This window comes from Sesamum indicum, linkage group LG6 (assembly GCF_026168435.1).
Source record: "Sesamum indicum cultivar Baizhima isolate 11 linkage group LG6, ASM2616843v1, whole genome shotgun sequence".
Taxonomy (NCBI): Eukaryota; Viridiplantae; Streptophyta; class Magnoliopsida; order Lamiales; family Pedaliaceae; genus Sesamum; species Sesamum indicum.
Window position 1 is genome coordinate 16,310,209 of NC_142662.1, and position 21,063 is coordinate 16,331,271.

At 37.9% G+C, this 21,063-nt stretch overlaps 3 protein-coding genes across 6 annotated transcripts; all 3 read right to left on the reverse strand.

Moving 5' to 3' along the window:
* Positions 1-61: 61 nt before the first annotated feature.
* On the reverse strand, positions 62-6,743 carry LOC105164374 (GPN-loop GTPase QQT2). Of its 4 annotated transcripts, none has more exons than XM_011083012.3 (8): positions 6,649-6,743; positions 6,371-6,534; positions 2,140-2,249; positions 1,918-2,032; positions 1,591-1,817; positions 1,082-1,372; positions 616-821; positions 62-515 (listed from the first exon to the last, which is right to left on the reverse strand). In XM_011083012.3, the coding sequence occupies exons 3-8, from the start codon at positions 2,215-2,217 to the stop codon at positions 242-244; spliced, it is 1,191 nt and encodes a 396-aa protein (XP_011081314.1). In that variant the 5' UTR covers positions 2,218-2,249; positions 6,371-6,534; positions 6,649-6,743; the 3' UTR covers positions 62-241. The 4 variants fall into 4 exon arrangements, with proteins under 4 accessions (XP_011081314.1, XP_088737593.1, XP_011081316.1 ...); XM_088881467.1 differs by lacking the exon at positions 6,649-6,743 and adding an exon at positions 5,201-5,415 and having other exon boundaries at positions 6,371-6,572; XM_011083014.3 differs by lacking the exon at positions 6,649-6,743 and having other exon boundaries at positions 2,140-2,208; positions 6,371-6,573.
* A 1,055-nt stretch (positions 6,744-7,798) lies between these two features.
* On the reverse strand, positions 7,799-11,745 carry LOC105164373 (3-isopropylmalate dehydratase small subunit 1). Its single transcript, XM_011083011.3, has 2 exons — positions 10,873-11,745; positions 7,799-8,052 (listed from the first exon to the last, which is right to left on the reverse strand). Exon 1 carries the CDS (start codon positions 11,647-11,649, stop codon positions 10,873-10,875), a length of 777 nt encoding a protein of 258 aa, XP_011081313.2. The 5' UTR covers positions 11,650-11,745; the 3' UTR covers positions 7,799-8,052.
* Positions 11,746-12,255: 510 nt separating this feature from the next.
* Positions 12,256-20,680, reverse strand: LOC105164372 (DWNN domain, a CCHC-type zinc finger). Its single transcript, XM_011083010.3, has 15 exons — positions 19,708-20,680; positions 18,597-18,708; positions 18,165-18,246; positions 17,856-18,022; positions 17,664-17,743; positions 17,409-17,474; positions 17,103-17,259; positions 16,877-17,025; positions 16,502-16,666; positions 16,064-16,363; positions 15,635-15,676; positions 14,582-14,837; positions 14,251-14,370; positions 13,941-14,025; positions 12,256-13,131 (listed from the first exon to the last, which is right to left on the reverse strand). The coding sequence occupies exons 1-15, from the start codon at positions 19,871-19,873 to the stop codon at positions 12,460-12,462; spliced, it is 2,619 nt and encodes an 872-aa protein (XP_011081312.1). The 5' UTR covers positions 19,874-20,680; the 3' UTR covers positions 12,256-12,459.
* Between the last annotated feature and the right edge of the window lie 383 nt (positions 20,681-21,063).

The window sequence follows — 21,063 nt, forward strand, 5'->3', positions numbered from 1 at the left end:
CTGCCACATCTATGATTAGCAAAGTAACAGACCAAAGAGTAGTGTGCGAGGACACAGGAAATACACGGTGTTAAGCTCAAATACACAAACATAATTTTTCACACAAATGAGACATTTGACTTTACTAGCACCATAATGGAAGTCATAATTGAGACAGCTTACATTTACAGAAAATCTAGTAGGTGCAATGTAAAGTGTATTTGCTTCAGCTCTACATAGAAGTTACTTTAAGATACTGGTCTCAAAATGAAAAACTGGCTCTCTCTTCGTCTTCATCCTCGTCTATGATATCAGCATCGTCTTCACTAAACCTCACGTAGTCTTCTATTTCTTTGTCCTCTTCGTCTTCATCAAGTTCCATGCTTCTGTCGTCCGTTCCATCCTTCAAACCAGTGCTCAATACCACAGTTTGCCCCCAGGATTGCTCCATGTCATTCCTGAACTTATACATGTTTTGCTTTCTTCGTTCTTCTTCCAAGCGATGCTTCTCTGCTCTTCTCTTGTCAAGATCAGTCCTGCAAACAGACAGAAAAAAGGGAATTAAGCAAAGTGATTTTACAGCAGAATTATTCATTGATACTATCTCTGCACAAGTTTGGGTGGAAAAGTGATCACTTGTAAGTTTCCATGTACTCCCCTGCACAGGCTTCAATGGTTTTAAAGAATGCATCCATCCCAGTACCAGTGACTGCAGAGACTCCAACCGATCTAAGATTTTTATAGAATTCCTCCAATGTGAGCGAGAGGCTGCGCGTCAGGGTTGATGTGTAAGATTGATCAGAATCTAGTGCTGCATGAAACACCTCAAAATCTTTCATCCACTGCACTGACAGCAAAAAAGGTTGTGCTGTTTACAAACCCGTAAAGGTATAGAACGAAGTAAACACAAGTAAAATAACTGACAAATAATGGAGAATTTCAGGAAAGCGAAAGATAAAGGTGGAAAATATAGAGCAGCGTAGTAAACAATTAAAGGTGAAAAGATACCAGGCGGCAAGTGTAGACAATATGGTCAAATAATGGAAGATACCCCAAGAAGCAACTTCACGAAGAAAAGCATGGAAAGGAAATTTAAGCACACCTCCAATGCGAACTCATGTTGTGCCACATCTGTCTTGTTGAATGCCAATACCAGTGGCAACCGTGTCTTGTAAAGGATGCTACAAGCATACAGCATATTGCTCATAAAGGTAGCTGGGCTTGCTGAACGAGGTGTATCAACAACATAAGCAATTACTGTGGGAAATGTTGACGCAAAAGCTTCTGTAATAATAGCTCCAGATGCAGACCAAGTGAAAATCTCGATTTGGCCGGGAGTGTCGACCAGAACATAGTCAAGCTGATCTGCTCGTTTCTCAATCATAGATATCACCTACAATTTCGGAAACGATTACTGCAAAAACCCTGCTTTCCTATTTAATGATTTCATAAATATAGCTATAAGGTGACTACGAAACTGCACCTTTAAGAATTAAAATTAATAATTGTAATAAGGATTAGGAAATTATAGAAATGATGATGGTGAATAAAGCTTTGCAGGAATCTCCTCATATCAATTAAGGAATCAATGGTTTAAGCTAAGACAATTACCTCATCAAACTTTGTTGAGAACAAGTTAAGCGAAGTCAAAATTCCTCCATTTGGTCCAAGATTGAACTGCTTCATGACCTCCTTGTACCGAACAGTGTCTCTGATGTCAATGTTCGCACCAAATGGAAGAGTCATCACAGCAGGGTCAAGATTCATAACATAAGCCTGAACATTTGATGCCATGGTGTGACAGACTAGCTGGTGAAGAAATGTAGTCTTTCCACTTCCTGGACATATTTGATGATGAATCTTAAGAATGTAATGATGGAAGTTGAATGTATATATAGGAAAGAGCAACTACATTGGTTTTTCTGCACAAGCCAATACCTGCCATTCCCACAACTATGATGATGACTGGCTTTCTCTTGAAACTTGAGGATGATTGTCCAATATCCAGTTTCCCCATTGTTTCGGATATGTAGTCAGCATCTTCACTCTTAGACTTGAAAACAAACAAATAATCAAGCATTTAGATTTAGCCATTGCATACCTAAAAAAAATAATGCAATAGTGAAACTTAAATGAAGTAATTATAATTCAGATATTTACTTCAGTATCCATTGGAGCCACTGATATAGCATTTTCTGCCGCTTTCCAGTTATTGTCCATTTCTTGAGACTGTAACATGGTGCTGGTATATCAAACTTTGACTCCTCAAGCTAAAACAAAAAATTAATTAATGACATATGGAATAGAAGGAAACAGAAAATGATTAGAATAAAAGATACTATAAGACATATGTTCAGCTTCAATAGCAAGTCCAACCACCTGGGGACTAACTTGGGCATCCTATTGACATCTCTAAGCCACGAAAAATGGAGCCAAATATCAACAAAAATAAAGATGCCAGGAAGCTAAATGTTACTTTTAGAGGTTTTATACCTTGCAGTCACTGATCAAGTAGCAAGTAGAGTTGCAAACAGATAATGGAAGGAGACTGAGGATTGAATACTTTGATGATAAAAGGGTTTGAGAGATCGATAAAGGAGTAGAGGGAGCAGAGAGGGAGGTATAGAAAGAGAGAGAGGGAGAGAGAGAGAAACCATCCACATCCAGTTGTAGTTTCTGAACTTCTTCTTAATTCTAGAAAGGTTCAAACAAATTCACTAATAAATCAAGAGGCCATCAATTACAAGTAATCTGTCTCATGACCAGTTTCTGATCCACAGGGTTGAAGTATTTTGTTATACTGCTGGACTGCGCTTCATCACACAGTTGAACTGTCTAGCTAGCAGGCCCGGTTGGGTTTGGAAATACTGATATGAGAATCAGGATATGGTTTTAATATGTTAGAATAGGTGAAAAATCCAATTAGATCGGTGGATTTGGAAACTATTTAACAATCTTTACTAATGTAATATTGACTGTATGAATAAAGTAAGTGTTCATACTTTGGCAATCGTATTTGTTGTGCTTATTACGTATGTTAAACTGTTTTAATATCACAACAAAGCCCACCAGACTAACAACCTATTTAGTTGGGTTGTGTGTTAGACAATGACCATTAAACGTTAAATTCATAAATTGTGAAATACAAATTAATGAAAATTTTGAAATCTAACTTACTTTCTTTTTAATTCTTTTTCAAAATAAATACGTCAAAAAAGATATGCTACCAAGCATTAGTTAATAATTTGAAGCAAAATTATAATACCCCTCATGAATATCAATTGATGAAATAAATAACATATAAGCTCTAGTAGAGAACTCAAGTCCATCAATTGAAAATTCCTTTTCGACAAGTTGGTCATAACCGAATTTTAGAATGCGCTCTGTGGGTATGAGGAAGATTCTCTCATCATCTCGGGCTCGCAGACCTAGGGCATGACAAATGGTCTCGGCTCTAATCACCAAGCAGAATCGAACTATGTGGGAGAAATTGCCACATGCGGGAGCCACTTCTTGTCATTTAGGAGCCACCTTTAGTGTCTGATGCCTAGCAACCGATCAAGGGTTATAACACGCCGCAACGAGTACGTCGGATTGTAAAGGAGGGTGACCATGAAACCTTGCATCGAGAGTCCTATTGAGACATGTATTAAATGTTGCATTAATTAGATGAGTGTCGTGTTTCATTGTCGGAAAGTCTATGCAACTTAGCGGGTGGTTGACAAGGATGTCAAGCCGATTGAATGGTCTCGCAAGGAGTCGCCTTATGGAAGCCCTGAAGGCTTGGTCGGTATGACTAAAACTTCCCGGAGCTGCTCGGATAGTACGGAATTAGTCCTCAAACTTGAGAACCACAGTCACATGCATATGATGGTTGTATCTTAGATCTGGTGAGAGCTGACCATGTATTGTATGTGGTCATTATAAGCCTTGGCTAGTGCGGTCGGAATATGTAGTAAGGATGGTGGATCCCAAGATACAATCCGTCATCCATTAGTATGTGATAATCGAGTCTCCTATGCGCTCTAAGGTGGTTTTAAGCTCTTTGAACCTATGGCCACAACGAATGGTCAAATGGGAATGGTTTTCTATGTCAATCAATATAGTAAATGCATCTCGAGTATTGAGCATAGTTGTCTAATCCAGGATGGGAACTAACGTCCAACTCTAAGCCCTAGACTAAGATCGGGAGACGGCTAATGGAAAGACCATACCTGCATGGAACTCCGAAGTCTAAGTGTTCACGCCAACATTCACCTAGTCTCTAGTGTCATGGACCGTTACTAGATAGTCACCCATAGTAACGAGCGACATCTGGTTTCCTTACATTGCTAATGCCTTGTATTGACCTTCCTTTGATGTTTATTCTACTTAGTTTCTGATTTATTGGGAAAGTGCACTTGATAGATAGCTCAAAATTTAATTAATTGGATTGTAAATTTGGGTTTGGCGCTTTTAAATTAATTGAATTAATTTAATTGAGTTGGTCTAATTAATTGATTGGATTAATTAATTAGTATCTGGGCTTGTGCTTATTTAATTGAATTAATAAACTAGTGGGTTTCAATTAGGTTTGAAATTAATTAGATTAATTTAAGTGCCCAACGGACTTTGATTGACTTGGGCTTAATTAATTTGATTAAACAAGCCCGATCCATTACTTGAAGCCCAATCCCAAGCATTGAGATAAAGTTGAGTTGTAACTCCTCCATGAATTGAGAAGGTGGTTGCCCATGTGGGTGCATAGGGAGTGTACTAACAAAGTTGGATCTTATGCATAGGTTGTGTGGGAAGTTATCTTGGAGATGACTTGTTTTTGGAATTTGTTTTTTCATTAAACACAACACACAATTCTATTACTAACTTACAAAACTACTCTCATTCTCACTTGTAATCTCCCTCGCGGCCATCACTATTTTTCTCTCCTGGGAAAGTACATGTCCCTCTTCTTCATTCTCCTTTGGTTGTTGTTCTTGAATTGGACTCAAGTTAAGAACTAATTAAATTTGGTTATACTAATTAATAGTGCTAGTCCGGATTTTGTTTCTTCTACGATTTAGTTTTATCTACCAGTAGAACTTGGTCTTTCCTTCCACGGTGTGGTGTGGACGAAATAGAGGGATCCTACTTTGGATTATAGAAGTGAACAAAACGGGAATCAAAGCTTGTTGCCATTTAACATAAGAAAACAAGAAGCTAACCTCGATTTAGAGTTTTGTACCTTTTTGTTTATCTCCTTTAGTCACTGTCATCCATGTTTTATTATGTATGTTGATGCGTTTGAAAACACCGAACACCCGATTAAATTCTTTTATTTTATGCTTCCACCGCGTTTCCCAGGCTGTACCAATTCTTTCAGATCACCCTCAAGGCACAAGATACTTGAAACCACTTTCTTCAAAATCCTTCTTCTAAGTTGTGGATTCTCCGCCAGCTCTACAGATTCAGAAGCAGGAGTTGGGCTAAATATTAATAGTTTTTAGTTTAGTTTGGAAAGAATCAGAACCGAGCTGTTATTAGAGTTACAATATCAGGAGTTACAAGAAACTGATCCATGTTTGCTACGATGGACTTCTGCAGAATGTCCAATTACTTACTATAAACTGAATTAGTATGATTCCAAGATAATGTAAACTTTTTTACTTGCATATGTATTTCACAACCTGAGCCATCAGACCACCTTCTCTAACCATTTTATTTCTACTCTTGGTATCAATCATATTATTATACAGACCAAGGAACCTTTCCTTGCTACTTTCTCCAAAGTCACTGCTCACTCCTGCACTACACACCATTACAATCATCTAATGCAACGCTCTCAGACACTTACTGCTTTGAAGTTCCTTGTATTACAAATACTACCTTCCGGATCTATTTGTGCACAGGCAGCTTCCATTATACTTGTCCAAATATCAATAACACCAAGAAGTTAAACATTGGGCATATACAACACTCATGATGACTTCAAGGAACATCAATAATTCTTGAAACCAACTACACCAAGACCGGCAGAGGATCAAACCCAAAGTTGGTGTTAGCCTACATTAATCCATTCCTACATGGAAACCACAATAATCTACTCATTTCTCACAACAGTGATATCTCAAGCATCAAACTCCCCCTCAGAACACCACCCCCATGCCAACACACATCTGCTAACCAAATAAAGGAAAATCGCAGAACCCAATTCAATACCCGCCCCCGTCCCAGTCCCATCGTTGTTACTGGAAGCTAATCAGTTTCGTGATTGTCGAATAGAAAAGACAAAATAACCAAGTTCTTCGATTGTCATAAGCCAAGTGAAGTCCTCAAACAAACATCCAAAACCAAAAACATATACACAATCCGAAGAATTAACCAAAGAAATCGGAAAGAATGGTAGAAAATTTACCTACAAAAGAAGGCGATTGAGCGAGTGAAGGTTCAAGTTTCCAATCAGGGTTCTGAAAATCCATCCTACACGGTGCACTGTCCCTTCTCCCTTGCATTCAATTTAGCTGACTTTCCATTCTTGGGCATTTAGTCCGCATCTTAATTTTGCTTTGCAGCCATTACCTAATTACAACAATATCAATGGATCAATAATATATAAATTGATCGAATCAACAAATGTATATTATAATAAATTCACATAAATATATATATATATATAATGATACGAATACCTACATATTTAATAGAATCTAACTTATCTCAATCGTAACTATGAGATTAAGTCGCTAAGTCATCACCAGTCCTCATTTTAATTTTGTTGGCACCCATCTTTATTGTTTCTTGTACAAATATTTTTCATAAAATTAAATCTAATTTGTAGGTATGAAATCAGGTCATATCATTAAAAAAAGGATAATTTTATTTATTTTCATAGTGAGGATTATTACATTAAGAATTCTTTTTTTTATCCAAAATAAATTAAAAAGATGCGGCAAATATCAATTCGAATTTCACATGACAATATTTTTTTCCCGGGAGTATTGTTATTATTGGCATCAATTCATATTGTTATTATATTGGTGTGCCCTCGAAAGATTAATATAGAATAATAAATAATACACTTAAGATGCGTATAAATTTATATTACCAAAATTTGCACACAAAGAATGAAATAATTGGGGTTTAATAAAAGCAAGACAAATGCATTACATAAGTTTAAAAATATTTGGATATGGAGGAAAGTATTTATACGTATACGTAAATACTCTTTTTCTTTTTTGATAAATTTTAAAAAAAAAAAAAGAGTGGAATTTGATTATTTTTAGAAGTTTGTAAAGCATGGAATTATTTTTCAAATGGATTTATCCTACAAGACTGCTAAGAGTATTTTGTCTCCCTTCAACAGAATAATTAACAGGTGTTTCTCACATGTCTTATACCGTTATATATTAACGGCAATAGATGAGGAGGACTAACTTTGCAATAATTTTGTCCTTGTTTGGCCAATTTTTATATTTAAAACCTCATAGTGCAAAGGACTATTCTTGAAATAAAGTAAACTCACGGGACAAAGTTTACAATTTGAAGAGGATGGCAAGTTCTAACACCAAGGAGAATGAGGCTACCCAGAAATGGTGAAGAACCGCTCAAACTTAAAAGCAGAAGAAAACGGGTTGTGGTTGGGAGACAACTAGAAAAGCTACTTGAGCATCTTATTATTTTGTTTTCTTTTTTTCCTTCTTCTTCTTTTGAGCAATACATCAATTCAACCATTATACAGTAAACAACAAATTACAATAACTAACCATTCAATCAATACATTAACTCTTATAAAATGGGGCAAGTATCAGATAATTGATTTAACAAGATAATCGTCTACTTGCAGTTGATAGAAAAAGATCATTACTCAAATTTGGTGTTCATACAAGTGACATACAGCAAGATCTAAGTTTCAGACTTCCTTCACTTATTATCAATGTTGAAATTGAGAGAGATATTTTCAAGGTGAAACTTGAAAACACACTAGAAGTACACTACTCCGGTGGAAAAGACAAATGCTGTTGCCTTGAACAGGTTCAACATGAATAAAGATCCTGACTTGCATACAAGGCCAGAATGTGAATGACAAACTGAAGAAAACTGCAGGAGAACATTGAAATAGATTAGGAGAACATGTTTCTATGACAACAAATCGTCGATTGGAAGACTCCTAACAGACAACAACAGCATCTAACACATAATTGATTTTACTCATTCTTCTAAAGATGCAGAAGGCAGGCAAACAGAAGTGTTTCTAAAAATATAGGATATAGAAAAAGAAGCTTAGACAAGTAGCACAGGTTTGACATGCCCAAACACTATGGTGTCCGCTTGATGCCAACATCAAAATATATACCTCTGTGTTGTAAAATCGAGAAGGAATTTAAATATAATGGACGAAACAGAAGGTCAAGATTTTCCCTATTAGAACTTAAATGTGGATCTACGTACAAAATAAAAATTCTTAAGGTCATCCTACACCAATATATCTTAGCATCTGAGTGCATAACTATTGAAATCAGGTTTATCACCAGATTATGGCCCTCGTAATCATTTACTAGTAACAACTCCCCACCCCACTAACACATACTCACAACCCTACCTCCGTTTCCCAGAGTTCCTTACTCCCTTTGTCTTCTGACAATTTTAATTTTAAGGCTACCAGTTCCCAGACAAATCCCAGTCTGGTTTTTTAATTTATCGCATGGTGTTTCTTCCTGGTTATGGAAACCCCACCCCCACCCTTTTGCTTGCAGTTTTTAAGTTGGCAGGCACAAAAATATCCTTTGTTAAACAATATTTCAATTAATAGACAATGATAAAGTTCATCCATGTTATCCATTCTATAATTTCAATATGTGTTGCAGGACAGACTAAATTACCCAAGATTCACTTTTAGTTACTGAATTTAAATCGTAGAAGTAATTGACACACTCAGTTAAGTCTAAAGAGATGATGAACCTCTATGTATTAAATTTCTCCAAAATTCTTAAGTGTTGTTAAGATATGTTACAATTAATACAAGTTTGCACTTCACCTCCATAGGGTACACCAGAAGACCTTTCCACCCTGATACACTTCAAATATAGCCACTATGCTTAACTTGCCAACTTTATCGAGTCCCTGCAAGAGCTCTGCATTACTTTTTCTAAGCCTACCTGTTTTATGAGACTCTTCTTCCGACCAGAGAAACAACGCACACATATATAGCCCCAAATTAGATTAGAAAATATATTTGATCTTATTTTGGAATATGGCTCCCATTCCAATACATACTATAATCCAGTAAGCAGTCACATCAAGAAAGCAGTACAGTATCAAATGCATGTAATCAATAAACTATAGCCTCACATTAGCAAGAGCAAGAAATCCAACCAATTGCCTACTCTGCTTATTACAAGTTCCTTGCAGCGAAGAAAAACAAGCCATAGCTCCTTTGAGGAGTAAAGCAATTATGATATGTGATTTGAGAATGTGTCAATGACCCCACTGGTTCTGAAATGAGCTATTTTAACTTGTGGTTAAGCAATTCCCTGCTAATAAACTCCCTGTATTAGCTAGCAAGGGGTATATAAAAAATGACCAAACTATCACGCTTCAGCATTGCTGCTGCCAAATTTGACAGGCAACCACTTTTCAACTCAAGAGGTAAAAGTACAAATGATACGTCCATGTTACATTCTCGTCATCTGATTCGTTCTTTCTATTTTGAAATGTTTTGTCATTGATACATTCTTTTCTAATAGCATGACAAAAAACAATAAGAAAATGTGGCAATTGCTCCTACTAGGTTCTTTAATGATAGTGGCAGGTTTGGAGGTCTCACTTTGGCTCACTTGGGGAAGGCAGTAGCATTAGGGACAAGGAAATGGACAAAAAAGGAGGCATCAAGAAAGAATTTTATGAGATAAATATTTACAGTTTTCGCTTTCGCAAAAATCATAACCAGCTGTTACTCAGACACTTTGTTCACAAAGTTATACTTTTGTCCAATATGACAGAGCTTAAAATCTTTTCTGAAATCAAAATTAACTACTGAACGCTAATCATTTAATTAGCATGTCTAAATGGATGAGTCATGAGGTACAGCACCATCAATGGCCAAATATAAGTGTTGAGGCTGCAAAGATTATTTTTCACATGCAACACTCACTTGGTAACTTATTGTGCCCATATGTGCTGCATCATGTGGTGTTTAAAAGAACTAATAGGGGTGAGAAGCATTGCAAGTTGCAACAATATTCAGTTGATAGCTAGAATTGAAAGCACACGGTAAGCATATATTACAACCATATTACCGTGTAGAACCTGTACCTTGGAGTGGAATCACTATGCAAACACATCAATATATCCAGAAAACTTGGAGCCATTCCTACTCATGAGTTCGGAAGGATTCAACAACAGTAAGAGGTATTATTGGGTATCAAATTGATACAAACTAAAATTAGAACCCTCTAGATGATCCCAATAGACACACACATAACAACTGGCAAAATCATTTTGTGTATTTTGTGGTAGCTATGAAGCTAATAGGAAAGCAACTTGCATGAATTTTAACATAAGTGGAGCAGAAGACTAACACATAACAGGCTGATTGTTGTTATTCGGTACTGTTTCCTACTTATTTCCCTTTGGTTTCTAATTGTCCTTCATTTGAGTTTTTATAAACCACCAGCACATAGATTTGGGATTATCCTTCAATTAAGCAAATTTTCATCACAACAAATCTTATCAACTGAATTACTAAATGGAAAAGTAACACTAAGTCACTAAGTACATCCTTGGTTCTATAAAAACATAGTACACAACAGATTAGGCACAAAAGTTACATATCACCTATGCTTTCAGCCCACTTCAGTTACAACATGTGTGTTAACGTCGGACAAACAGAAATTTCACCCTTTTAAAGTGCCACCATACCTAGGCATCCCGAGAAGGGATCATCCCGGACTTCCTCGCATAAGCAAAAATCCCACCTGCCTCAATGACTGGGCCAGCATCACCAATTGGCTTCAACTTATACTCTTTCCCCGTAGTATGATTAATCAGCTTAGTGTCCTCACCTAACTCAATTGTAACAACATCCCCAGTACTACACTCCTCGCACAACCTTCCCTCCGACTCCAATGGATAAACCTCCCCTGTCGCCACCGAATTCCTAAAGAAAATCCGTGCGTACGACTCCGCCACCACAGCCGCCACACCTGAAGCACCCAACGCCACGGGGGCGTGCTCACGGGACGAGCCGCAGCCAAAGTTATCACCACCGATCACTATAGAGTACTTGGTCTTCGTGGCACCAGGTTCCACAAACCGAGTTTGATACGAGGCTGGCAAGCCAATGAGGGCATAAGACCCAAGTTTCTCATACTCATCCGGGTTCGACGGGACGAGTGTCAGGTACTCGGCGGGGATGATTTGGTCGGTATCAATGTTGTCACCCACGACATAGCACAACCCATGAAACGTGGTGGTAGCGCTGGTGGCGGAGGAAGCTGCCGTCGGGGCGGCGGCGCTTAGGAATCGGGCACAACGATTGAGTTTGAGGGATTCCAAGGAGCGAATCTGAGAAGAGACAGATGATACGGGCTTGCGGGAGAATGAAAGTGAGGTCAGAGAAGGGAAGGTAGAGCTTTGGGTTTTGGAGGGGTGGTTGAAGGTAGAAGATGCTGAAAATGCTGCAGCGGCGGCGGCCATTGTTGGAGAAGTGAGAGGAGAACTTGAGATTGGAGGGTAAATGTGTTTTGTAGACCAAAATCTACACAAGCATTATTCATTCACTCATCAAAGCTTTGGAATTTTGATCAAAAGAAATAGTAATGGTTGCCAATTTTGATTTGGCCAACAAACTATACATAAAATTTTAATAATACGATATTATTTATTAAGGTATAATTATTTTTATTAAATATTAATATTCAATAAATAATTTAATTATTTTTAATTAAAAAGAAATACAATAGAAATTTAATTTTAAATAATTACAAATACGCCCATTAAAATATTATTATCACTTACACAAATCACTTTTTACTTTTTTGAAAAATTACATTTTCTAAAAGTGTTAGCATCGTTACACAAACTAACTTTATTTTTTTGGTTGTTAACGGTAATTTTTGTAATTATACAAAAGATATGATTGATTTGTATAAATAGACCTTCGGTGAGGGGTATAAATATAATTATCCCAATTTAAATATTATCATATTTGTTTAATGACTGAAATAGATAAATCTATTTTAATTCTACATTCAAAATAAGTTAAAATAACTAAAAAAATGGTTATTTGTGAAAAACTTGACATTTCATTTAATATCAAAACATCCCCATTTCATTTAACTGTAACAACAAAAAGAAACCAGTACATGCTCTTCATTATTACACAATATAATAAAAGCAAATACGGAGCTAAGACGTTCGGAATGCTCCATTCAACTTCAACACAGATGTCCAATTTCCACCCTCCTCACCGAGCAGATTGCCCGTCAGGAGAGCTGTTAATCATAATCATCTATGCTTGCTATAACCTCCACGATCCCTTTCACGCTCCCTATCCCTCGACCCTCTACTGTGGCGGGGCTCCTCTTCAGCGGAGGCGGCTGGCTGAGGCGATGAGGCATACCTCGATGGCCGTCTCTTGAAATGCCTTTCATCATCGCTGCTGTCATGATCTACAGCTGCAACAGCAACAGTCGCACCACTTTTTCTCGACCCAGACACAGCTTTGTGCTCATCATGGTGTCCATTTGGGAGGGCTGACGACCGGTGACTTGAGGTGCCAGTAGGAGGCACCTCCGAAGATGAAGAGAGCTTTCTCTTCTTAGGAGCCGAGGATTCATTCTCGGGGAAGCTGATGCGGGAGAAGACGCTGGCCTTCTTCTTGTCAGATGCTGATAAAGACTGCGGTGGCGGCGCCAGTGCTTCAGAGGGGGACTCAGAGCGGCGTTGGTAGCTGCTGCTGCTGCTGCGATGGTGGTGATCACGGTGTCGCTGGGTTTCATCATGGTACTCACGGCGGTGGTGATGGTCTTCATGGTGAGAGTGGTCGTAGTCAGATTTCTTCTTGGAAGATGGGCGTGGAAGTTCAGGGTCCCGGGAGCGACGGTCAGGTGAATGCCTCTCGGAGCGGTGGCGATGGGTTTGCTGATGGTCAGTGCTGGACGGAGGTGGGATAGACTTCTGCACCAACCAAAGAAAATGTTAATCCAATATTTCTAAAGGCATGATAGCATTAAGAAGATAGAAGGGAGGCAATGGGCTATGCGACATTACACAACTGAAGACCAATTGCAGTAATAAAAAATTAGTACTTGGGCTTTGTGGTTTAGTGGGCCTAAGTAGATTCGCAGGCCCAAAATTCTGTTCTAGACACTAGGACGTTTTCTTGTTTTATCTTTTTTCCTTATTTTGTTGATTTGGCATTCTTAAGATCTAAATTAAGATCGACACATGAAATAAACTCGATTCAACTCTCCAACTTAAGTAAGAAAAAGGAAGTTGAGGAAAGTATTTTCTTGACTGAATTTCAGGGCATACTGGCTAAATTACATTGAAACCAGAATTAGTGGCAAGATTTCCAAATAAATAAGATCCCAAAGTAGAATGATTAGTTTGCCTAAAGAGAGCAGAGGTAGGCCACACGAAACTATATTCGGCGGAGAAAAGAGAAGGAAAAAAATACAATAAACTAAAAAGTACAGTTCAAACATGGATTCCCACTCCGTTCAACATAACAGGAGAAGATAATGGAATCATCCAGAAGTTGAATTTTACACCTTTCAGTAATCAAATTAAGCATTAAGGCACAGAATCATCCCAGATTTTAGGAGACATTCATTCAAAAACAATTGGAAAGAATCTCTTTTCAAAAGTTCATGTTCTGTGGCTATGATAGTTTTTGGACGACCTATTTCAGTGATCTTCAATTCCATCTGCATCAAGGCACAGATATAAAGTAACAAAAGTTGAATAATAATAAAGATACATACAGATTTGGACTTTGAAGAAACATCAACTGTGCTGCTCCCTTCTCTTCCATATTCGCGATCTTTAGAAAATTCCCTTTGTTGGAAACTGAAAAGTTTTTAGACAAGATAAACGATCACATGCAAAGTCTCAACTTCCTTCATTTGAGCAGTTAAAATGTGCAAAATGCTAAGATCCATACAAGTATCATATCAGCTGACAGTCCTTTTTCAAGTCCAATCATTTTGTTTATTTAAGGTGGGCAGCAGAAACGCTCCCTCCCATCATCACATGATAAACTTAACAAACAGCGTTCAAATTGATTATGCTCACCTTTCCCCACGTCTCTCCATTTCACGCTTCCTCTTCAAATCAGCTTTGCGAGCTTCAAATTCCTCTCTACTCATGATCGGCGGCCCAGGATTGAATCCCATTGCTAACTCTGCGAGGTCCCTGGAATCCATGAGGAAACATGAAACAATCAGACATGCAATTTTCAAGAACCAACAAAACTAACAATCACCAAGAGCAGGGGGTACTCAGAAATACATATATTCCTAATCAATTACACCCTTACATAGACAAAATGAATGAATGAATGTTGAACTGCATGGAAGCTGCGTGGATCAAATGGGGACAGTTATCAAAACAAACAAAACCATACCTCTGCGGAGGGCCACCATAAGGCAACATACAACCAGGTCCTCCAAATGGATCATGTGGTAAAACACCACCAAATGCAACATCCATGGGACTTAGTCCATAGCCCATGTAGGGCACAGGACCCCCATATGGAGGCATAAATCCATCTAGTCCAGGTTGAATGCCACTCCAGTACGGATTAAAAGCAGAAGGTCCCATAGGCATCATGTAATTCTCAGGTGCAAGGTCTTGCCCAGTTCTCCACTGCATCTCTGCAGCTGCAGGGAATAGGAAAGTTTCAGAGCAATATTAATAAGACAAATAATGAGCTCAAGCAAGGTACAAGACTCCTAAAACTGTGCTTGATGCATCACAAGTTGAGTAACAGAGTTCAAAGCTAAATCACATTTGAGCCTACTGGTCAAGCAAGCATGAGCTAGGCAGCTGTGCTTACAAAATGCACACTTATCCCTACAAGTAAATGTTCCAAATTCTAGAGCACCTAGTCAAATGATAAGAATAATGTGAGAAATCATAATTTAAAATCAGGATCCCCCCATTAAGAGATCCTATAGGTTGATCAATTAATTCTTTGACTACTACTCGACTATCAGAAAGCACATTTCTTAAGAGTCTAGCACCTCCTCACGAGTACAACCCAGCCTCACGCACAATACAAATACTAGGAGAACTTATGCAATGAGGCTATGATGGTCTCAGCTTGATACTTAAATGCTTACATGCAAAGCAATGCAAACATGCAAAGCAATGCAAAAAGAACTAGACGAAAAAGTTCATTATAATAACTGTAGCAAGCTGAACATAAGTCATCTCCATCAACTTGATTGGACACCCCATAATATCAGTAACATCAAGGTAAAATGATGTATCTGACGGCAAGTTTTCCCCATAACTAAGTTTGTAAAACACCCACCACGAAAATATAGTAGAAGCATACACTCAGAGAAAAACAGCAAACAAGATTGCGAATCCACCAGGAGGCAAGTATATTGTTTCACAAAAACCATCAAATGTCCATAGGAAAAAGGCATATAAGAGTAAAATAAGACCATACCACCAGGAGGCATGCGGATTTTCTTCTTTTTCTTCTTCTTCCCTGCAAAACCCAGAAAAAACACAAATGTCAAATCAGGGTCAGCTCCGCCCTTTTTTGCCAATGGAAGTTTGGAAACAAATTTCAGAATATTTCTTTTCAGCTCCAAAGAGACATCAGTTCAATCAATGACTTGGTAAAAGAGCTTGTTATCAGAACATCTAGATCCAATTAACTCTTGTAATCTAATAATAAATATAATAATGCTATGTTAGTAGAAAACCATCTTTGTGGCATTTACAGCACAAAAATGCAATAGTGACCTATGATCTACGGGAAAGGGGAGAAGCAAGAAAGTAGAGGCCTATACTTCCGAGCAATATCACTCTAGCATCAGGACATTTTCACCTAAATAAAACTATGTAGCAAGTCATCTGTATCTTATATTACCTGCTTCACCAGAAAGTGGTTTTTGCTGCACCTCTTCATCAGCCAATGGAACACTTCCTTGCGATGCTGCTTCCTTAACAGTTCTTGAGTCATGTGTAGCTTCGGAAACATCAGCCACTTTTGGAATTCTCCCTTTCTCCTGTTTCATTGGGACAGGGGCAGATTTATTTTCTTCAACGGTCTCCACAATCTTTGAAGTCTCTTCCCTTTGGGGTGGTGGTGCGGGCACTTGCTGTCCTTTTGAGGCAGCAGACTGTGTTGGAGATGCAACCTTAGCTTGTGGATTGCGTGACTCCATGTCTGAGAACACAAAAGAAGTTGCAGATCCAATGTTCATTGTAAAATAATCAGAGTGATAGCACACACCATAGCTGAACTGGAAAGATGAATAAGCCAGATCGAGTTATTGTAAGTGAGAATACTAAATAAAACACAAACCTTGGACTTGAAAAGCACTCCCGCCATTGTCCCCACTGTTATTATTGGATTCCAAAATTCGGTTAATAGTATCCCTCAACGTCTTGTTGGGCAAAAGATCATCTGCCAGAATACTTGTGGCCCCACAGACACACATTGATTTGGACATGATGTGATCTCGAATACCTGGGCAGAAGTCAGAAATAAGAAAAGAATCAACCACTTACAAGAAAATCAACAAGTGCTGCAACTACAAAGAGAAATATGATATTTTAGCTTCCAGAAAATCTTCCCGAACCCCACTCCCCATGCCCAAGCAAGAAAGTAAGACAAATATTACAGTGCTAATATTGATGTGACACAAGAAATAGATCCTGAACCTAGGCGCAATCTTACATTTATCACAAAAGCTAGTAAAACAACACTTGCTCGTCAGGACAGCATCTTTCATTACTTCTTTACACAGAGGGCAATGCAATTCTGGTGGAAGATCACCAACAGGACGAGTAGACGGCATACCCTCAATCTCTTTCTCAAAAGCAGCCCTGAAAAGATTCAACCAATAAGAAAATAACATATATCAAACAACTGAGCATATATTGAATTGCTCGGGATAGCTTACTCATTTGGCTTCAACACTGCAACAGCTCCACTGGGTAATGCGTAAGAGCCATCTGGAGTAGCCATCAACATTGATTTTGGAATTCCAGTAGGAGGCTTGACCCTTTTGATGTCAAAATTGGGATCACCATTTGTTGGGCAATGCTGAATAAAATGCCCTAAACCAAAGAAACAACATTTCATGAATATGTTCTTTTGAATTTCTAAAATCTCAAGATCATGCATTGAAAAATTCTGTCTATTTAATAATTCCATCATTTAGCCCAAGCTAAAAGTGGATCCCACATTGTTGGGAAAAGAAACATACCAGGCACCTTGCACCTGTGGCATATGTAGCCCTGGGGTGGTGTTTTCTTCTCAAATCCACCTCGACCTGAAGAATAAAACCATTTAGTTTTGCAAGCTCAGTCACAGACAACAGAACCATAGGAACATAAAGCATCAGTAAATTAATGCGCCTGAAATTCTCAAGCTAACAATATGGGGAAAATATAACTAAACATTAAATGGAATTCTCAACAAAACTACTTTCTACTAAATGTTAAGGGATAAGAGAATTCACCAAAACCACGCCCTCCCATCATTCTTCCACCCATGCCCCGTCCAAATCCTCTACCAGGACCAAAGCCATCAGAAGGTTGACTGCAAAATTGATGTTACAATGGTAAGTTCTACCAAGCTGATTGAATACAAAATAACTTAGTATTATTATTATTATTCTAGAGGTGCAATAGTAAGCCAACAGATTTCTAACCGCTGCCAATCTAAGGCTGGAGTGTCAATTAAAGCTTTGATTTTGCTCTCCTCATCCTCTTTGCTAACAGGGGGAGCATCTTGAACAGGGATGCTCGATTGGACATGTACATTTTCAGGAATTGCATAAAGATCATTTCCAAATTCATCCCATTCTAAATCTTCACCCTACAAGGACCAAGAACGAATATATTGATGAACTTCATACGAAAAAGATTGACATGGAAAGTGGAAACACATCCCAGCTTCTCACTTGCTTACAACATGAAGCACCAAGATGATTCCAGAAGATTAATGAATGAAAGCTTACATATTTCATGGCAGATGGATCTGCTCCAGCAAAGCTACCTTTTACAGCTTGAACATCATCAGAATTATTCTCCACATTTGGCCTACAGTAAATATTGAAATACTCAACTGAGCGCTCTGAAATTCTACAAAAGGCTGGAGAGTGCAAGTCTTTTAATATTTCTTTTTGTGAGTGGTGTGTGGATGGGTGGTTGTACATCTGTTACGTATGGTCAACCTATTGAATCCCACAGCAACATCAATAGGTCTCACAACCACCAGTACAAGTGGGATTTTGACATGTAAAGCCAAAAATCAAAGCCACCATCCGCAGTTAACAATACGTTAATATCCAGCTAGACCATTGTTCAGTGTTTGAAACAATATCCATCTTCTTTACGAGTTTTTGAGAAGTAAACTAAATGAACAAAGTTTAAAAGGATTGAGGCAATACTCTTCTTGTTCAGTAACAGGTGCAGTAACTATGGGCTTGCGAGGACGTCCAGGAACTCGGCGTATTAAAACTGAAGTATTTTTGGGAATTAACATTCCTTCATCAAGGTACTCTGAAATTACAGACAATGAGAAGAGTATAAACCCTGGAGACCACCATATAAATGCAACCAAAGAGAAGAACTGCAGTTAAAACCACCAAAACACTAATCTCCATATCCATTTCTGATTGCCACATTAAAATGAAGTACTAGTATTACGACCATCCTGATGTCCATAAACCAGGAAGCAATAACTTTCTTTATGAACAAATTAAATCAATGCAACTTAAACTTCTCAGCCTAGGACAACCAATATTTAGTATAGTCAGATCCCAGATGCTGTAACTGGACAGTCAAGGCAAATTTTGCCCTGTAGACATTTTTAAAGTAAAGCTATGAAGTGCCTGTGCAACAAACTATTATAACTGAGAAACATATACGTGATGGATTGACAAATTATAGTAATTGGCTACACCATTTTGTTTAGCGGGATTTATGCTAGACAATAATTGAAATAAAATTATACAAACAACAAAATAATCGCCTGAGATTAGTTCAATGTAGAGGAGTGCTTCTGTAACCAACACATTCAAAGGCACATATCAATCCATCCGTCTAACAAAGAAAAAGAACAACACAATAATCATTAATCTACCACTTCATATTAGTTAGCTTTCACAAAAATCACCAACAATTATCAAAACTATACAACAACTCATGAGACAACCCCGAGATTTCTGAGTGATTAACTTTGACAGGCATACCATCAGGTTTCTTTGATTTAGCACAGCCAACTTTTCATCATTAGACATGAGCAGAACTACACAAATGGTCAGTAGAATACCCATTAAAATCAAAGCTAAGCAACAACCAAGAGCCAAACCTCTGCCCCCTAGAAGAATGATTTGATGAACAAAACACTACACCAATTTTTCATTGACCATTACAAACACTTCATATCACACTAAAGGCAAAGAGATGTCAAGGCTTTAAGTAAACAAAAGCAGATTGAATAAAAGACGTTTAAGAGATTTCAATTTGCACAAAATTTTGCAAAGAATCAAAACCAACCTTCATTAGTCTGGGCGTTGGTGACAACGAGGTCAAAATCAGTACCCCTGCCCAGATGCTTTAGTTCAAAAATTTTTTCTTTCAAGTGTCCCACCGATATAAAGTGTCCGTCAATGGCAACTGAATCATAATCTTTTGCACTTTTAAATTTATAATACACAGCCATGTTTTCTTTGTATATTGTTTTTCCTCTCTCAGAGAGAAACAACCACAAACAGAAATAGAGGGCCGTCAAGAAGTACAAAATGAAAGGCCTGGCATTCAACTCAAAGAAGTGAAAAAAACATTAACAGGAGTACAATGGAAATTCAACAAGTTCTTTTTTTTTTTTTCCTTCTTTTTTCTTTTCTGCAATTACTCGAAAAATTAATCAAACCGACTAATGGCCTTCTAATCCTTCAGGGACTCAGGACATTCAAATCAGCAGAAGTCTTCAAACTTCCACAGAAAGAATGATTAATTGGATCTCGGTCCAAAACTCCACCAAACGACCGTAAATTACACGGATCCGGTAGATCGAAGAAAAACTCCGGAAAGCCCTCTCCTTCTGACGCCGAATAGAATCCCCAAGTCACAGCCTCCTCGGACGGTTGAAACCTCCTGCCGCAAGATTTCTCGATTAACGATCGAACAAAACCCTAGTGTTCAGATGTCGAATACTTTGCCGGAACGCCCCGAATCAATGGCCGAATTGCCGAGAAAAAGCACGCGAAATCAACAGGGAAAGCAGGCAGTTAGGAATCGCCCTCATCAACCGACTCGTTCTCCTTCACCAATCGGAAATCCGCAGACTAAAATCAGGGTTTCAATCGGAAAGAATCAATCAACGGCAGGTGGAACTCGAAAATTCCAAATTCTATCAAGGAGAATACGAGGAAGAATGGATTAGGGTTTCTAGAGCGAATAGAGTAAAATCACAAATTCCCTACGCCCAGACGATAAAGTGAGTGAGTGGGGAGATTTTGCGAGGGACGTTATTATATACAGCGTCGTTTGCCCAAAACCGCAGTTACTAGAAATATTCACGCGATTGGATTTGTTTTTTAACTGTTTTATTTTGTGTTTTGAAAATAGATAAAAAGAAAAAGTCATGATAAGTGTATGTTGAAAATAGATATTATAAAATATAAATATATAAATCACTATATATTGTCAAATCATGTCTGTTTTACATTATATATATAAATATATATATTATAATAAAAAGTTAAAAAGGAAAAAAACACACATATAAGATGTAAAAATACAAAAGCAAATATTAAGTGTGTTTTATCTTGTTTTTAAAAATGCGAAAACATGAATCCAAACATTGCTTCATAAGAGGACCCTAACACCCTAAAATCATTGGGGTAAAAA

Excerpts from the sequence above, each read along its gene's own strand:
- LOC105164374 (XM_011083012.3), bottom strand. The coding sequence starts at position 2,217 with ATGTTACAGTCTCAAGAAATGGACAATAACTGGAAAGCGGCAGAAAAT. Across the intron at positions 822-1,081 it reads AACATGAGTTCGCATTGGAG|TGGATGAAAGATTTTGAGGT; the intron begins GTGTGCTTAAAT and ends CTGTCAGTGCAG. Across the intron at positions 516-615 it reads GAGTACATGGAAACTTACAA|GACTGATCTTGACAAGAGAA; the intron begins GTGATCACTTTT and ends GTCTGTTTGCAG.
- LOC105164373 (XM_011083011.3), bottom strand. The coding sequence starts at position 11,649 with ATGGCCGCCGCCGCTGCAGCATTTTCAGCATCTTCTACCTTCAACCAC.
- LOC105164372 (XM_011083010.3), bottom strand. The coding sequence starts at position 19,873 with ATGGCTGTGTATTATAAATTTAAAAGTGCAAAAGATTATGATTCAGTT. Across the intron at positions 18,247-18,596 it reads CCTGTTACTGAACAAGAAGA|GCCAAATGTGGAGAATAATT; the intron begins GTATTGCCTCAA and ends TATTTACTGTAG. Across the intron at positions 15,677-16,063 it reads ACCACTTTCTGGTGAAGCAG|GGAAGAAGAAGAAAAAGAAG; the intron begins GTAATATAAGAT and ends TGGGTTTTGCAG.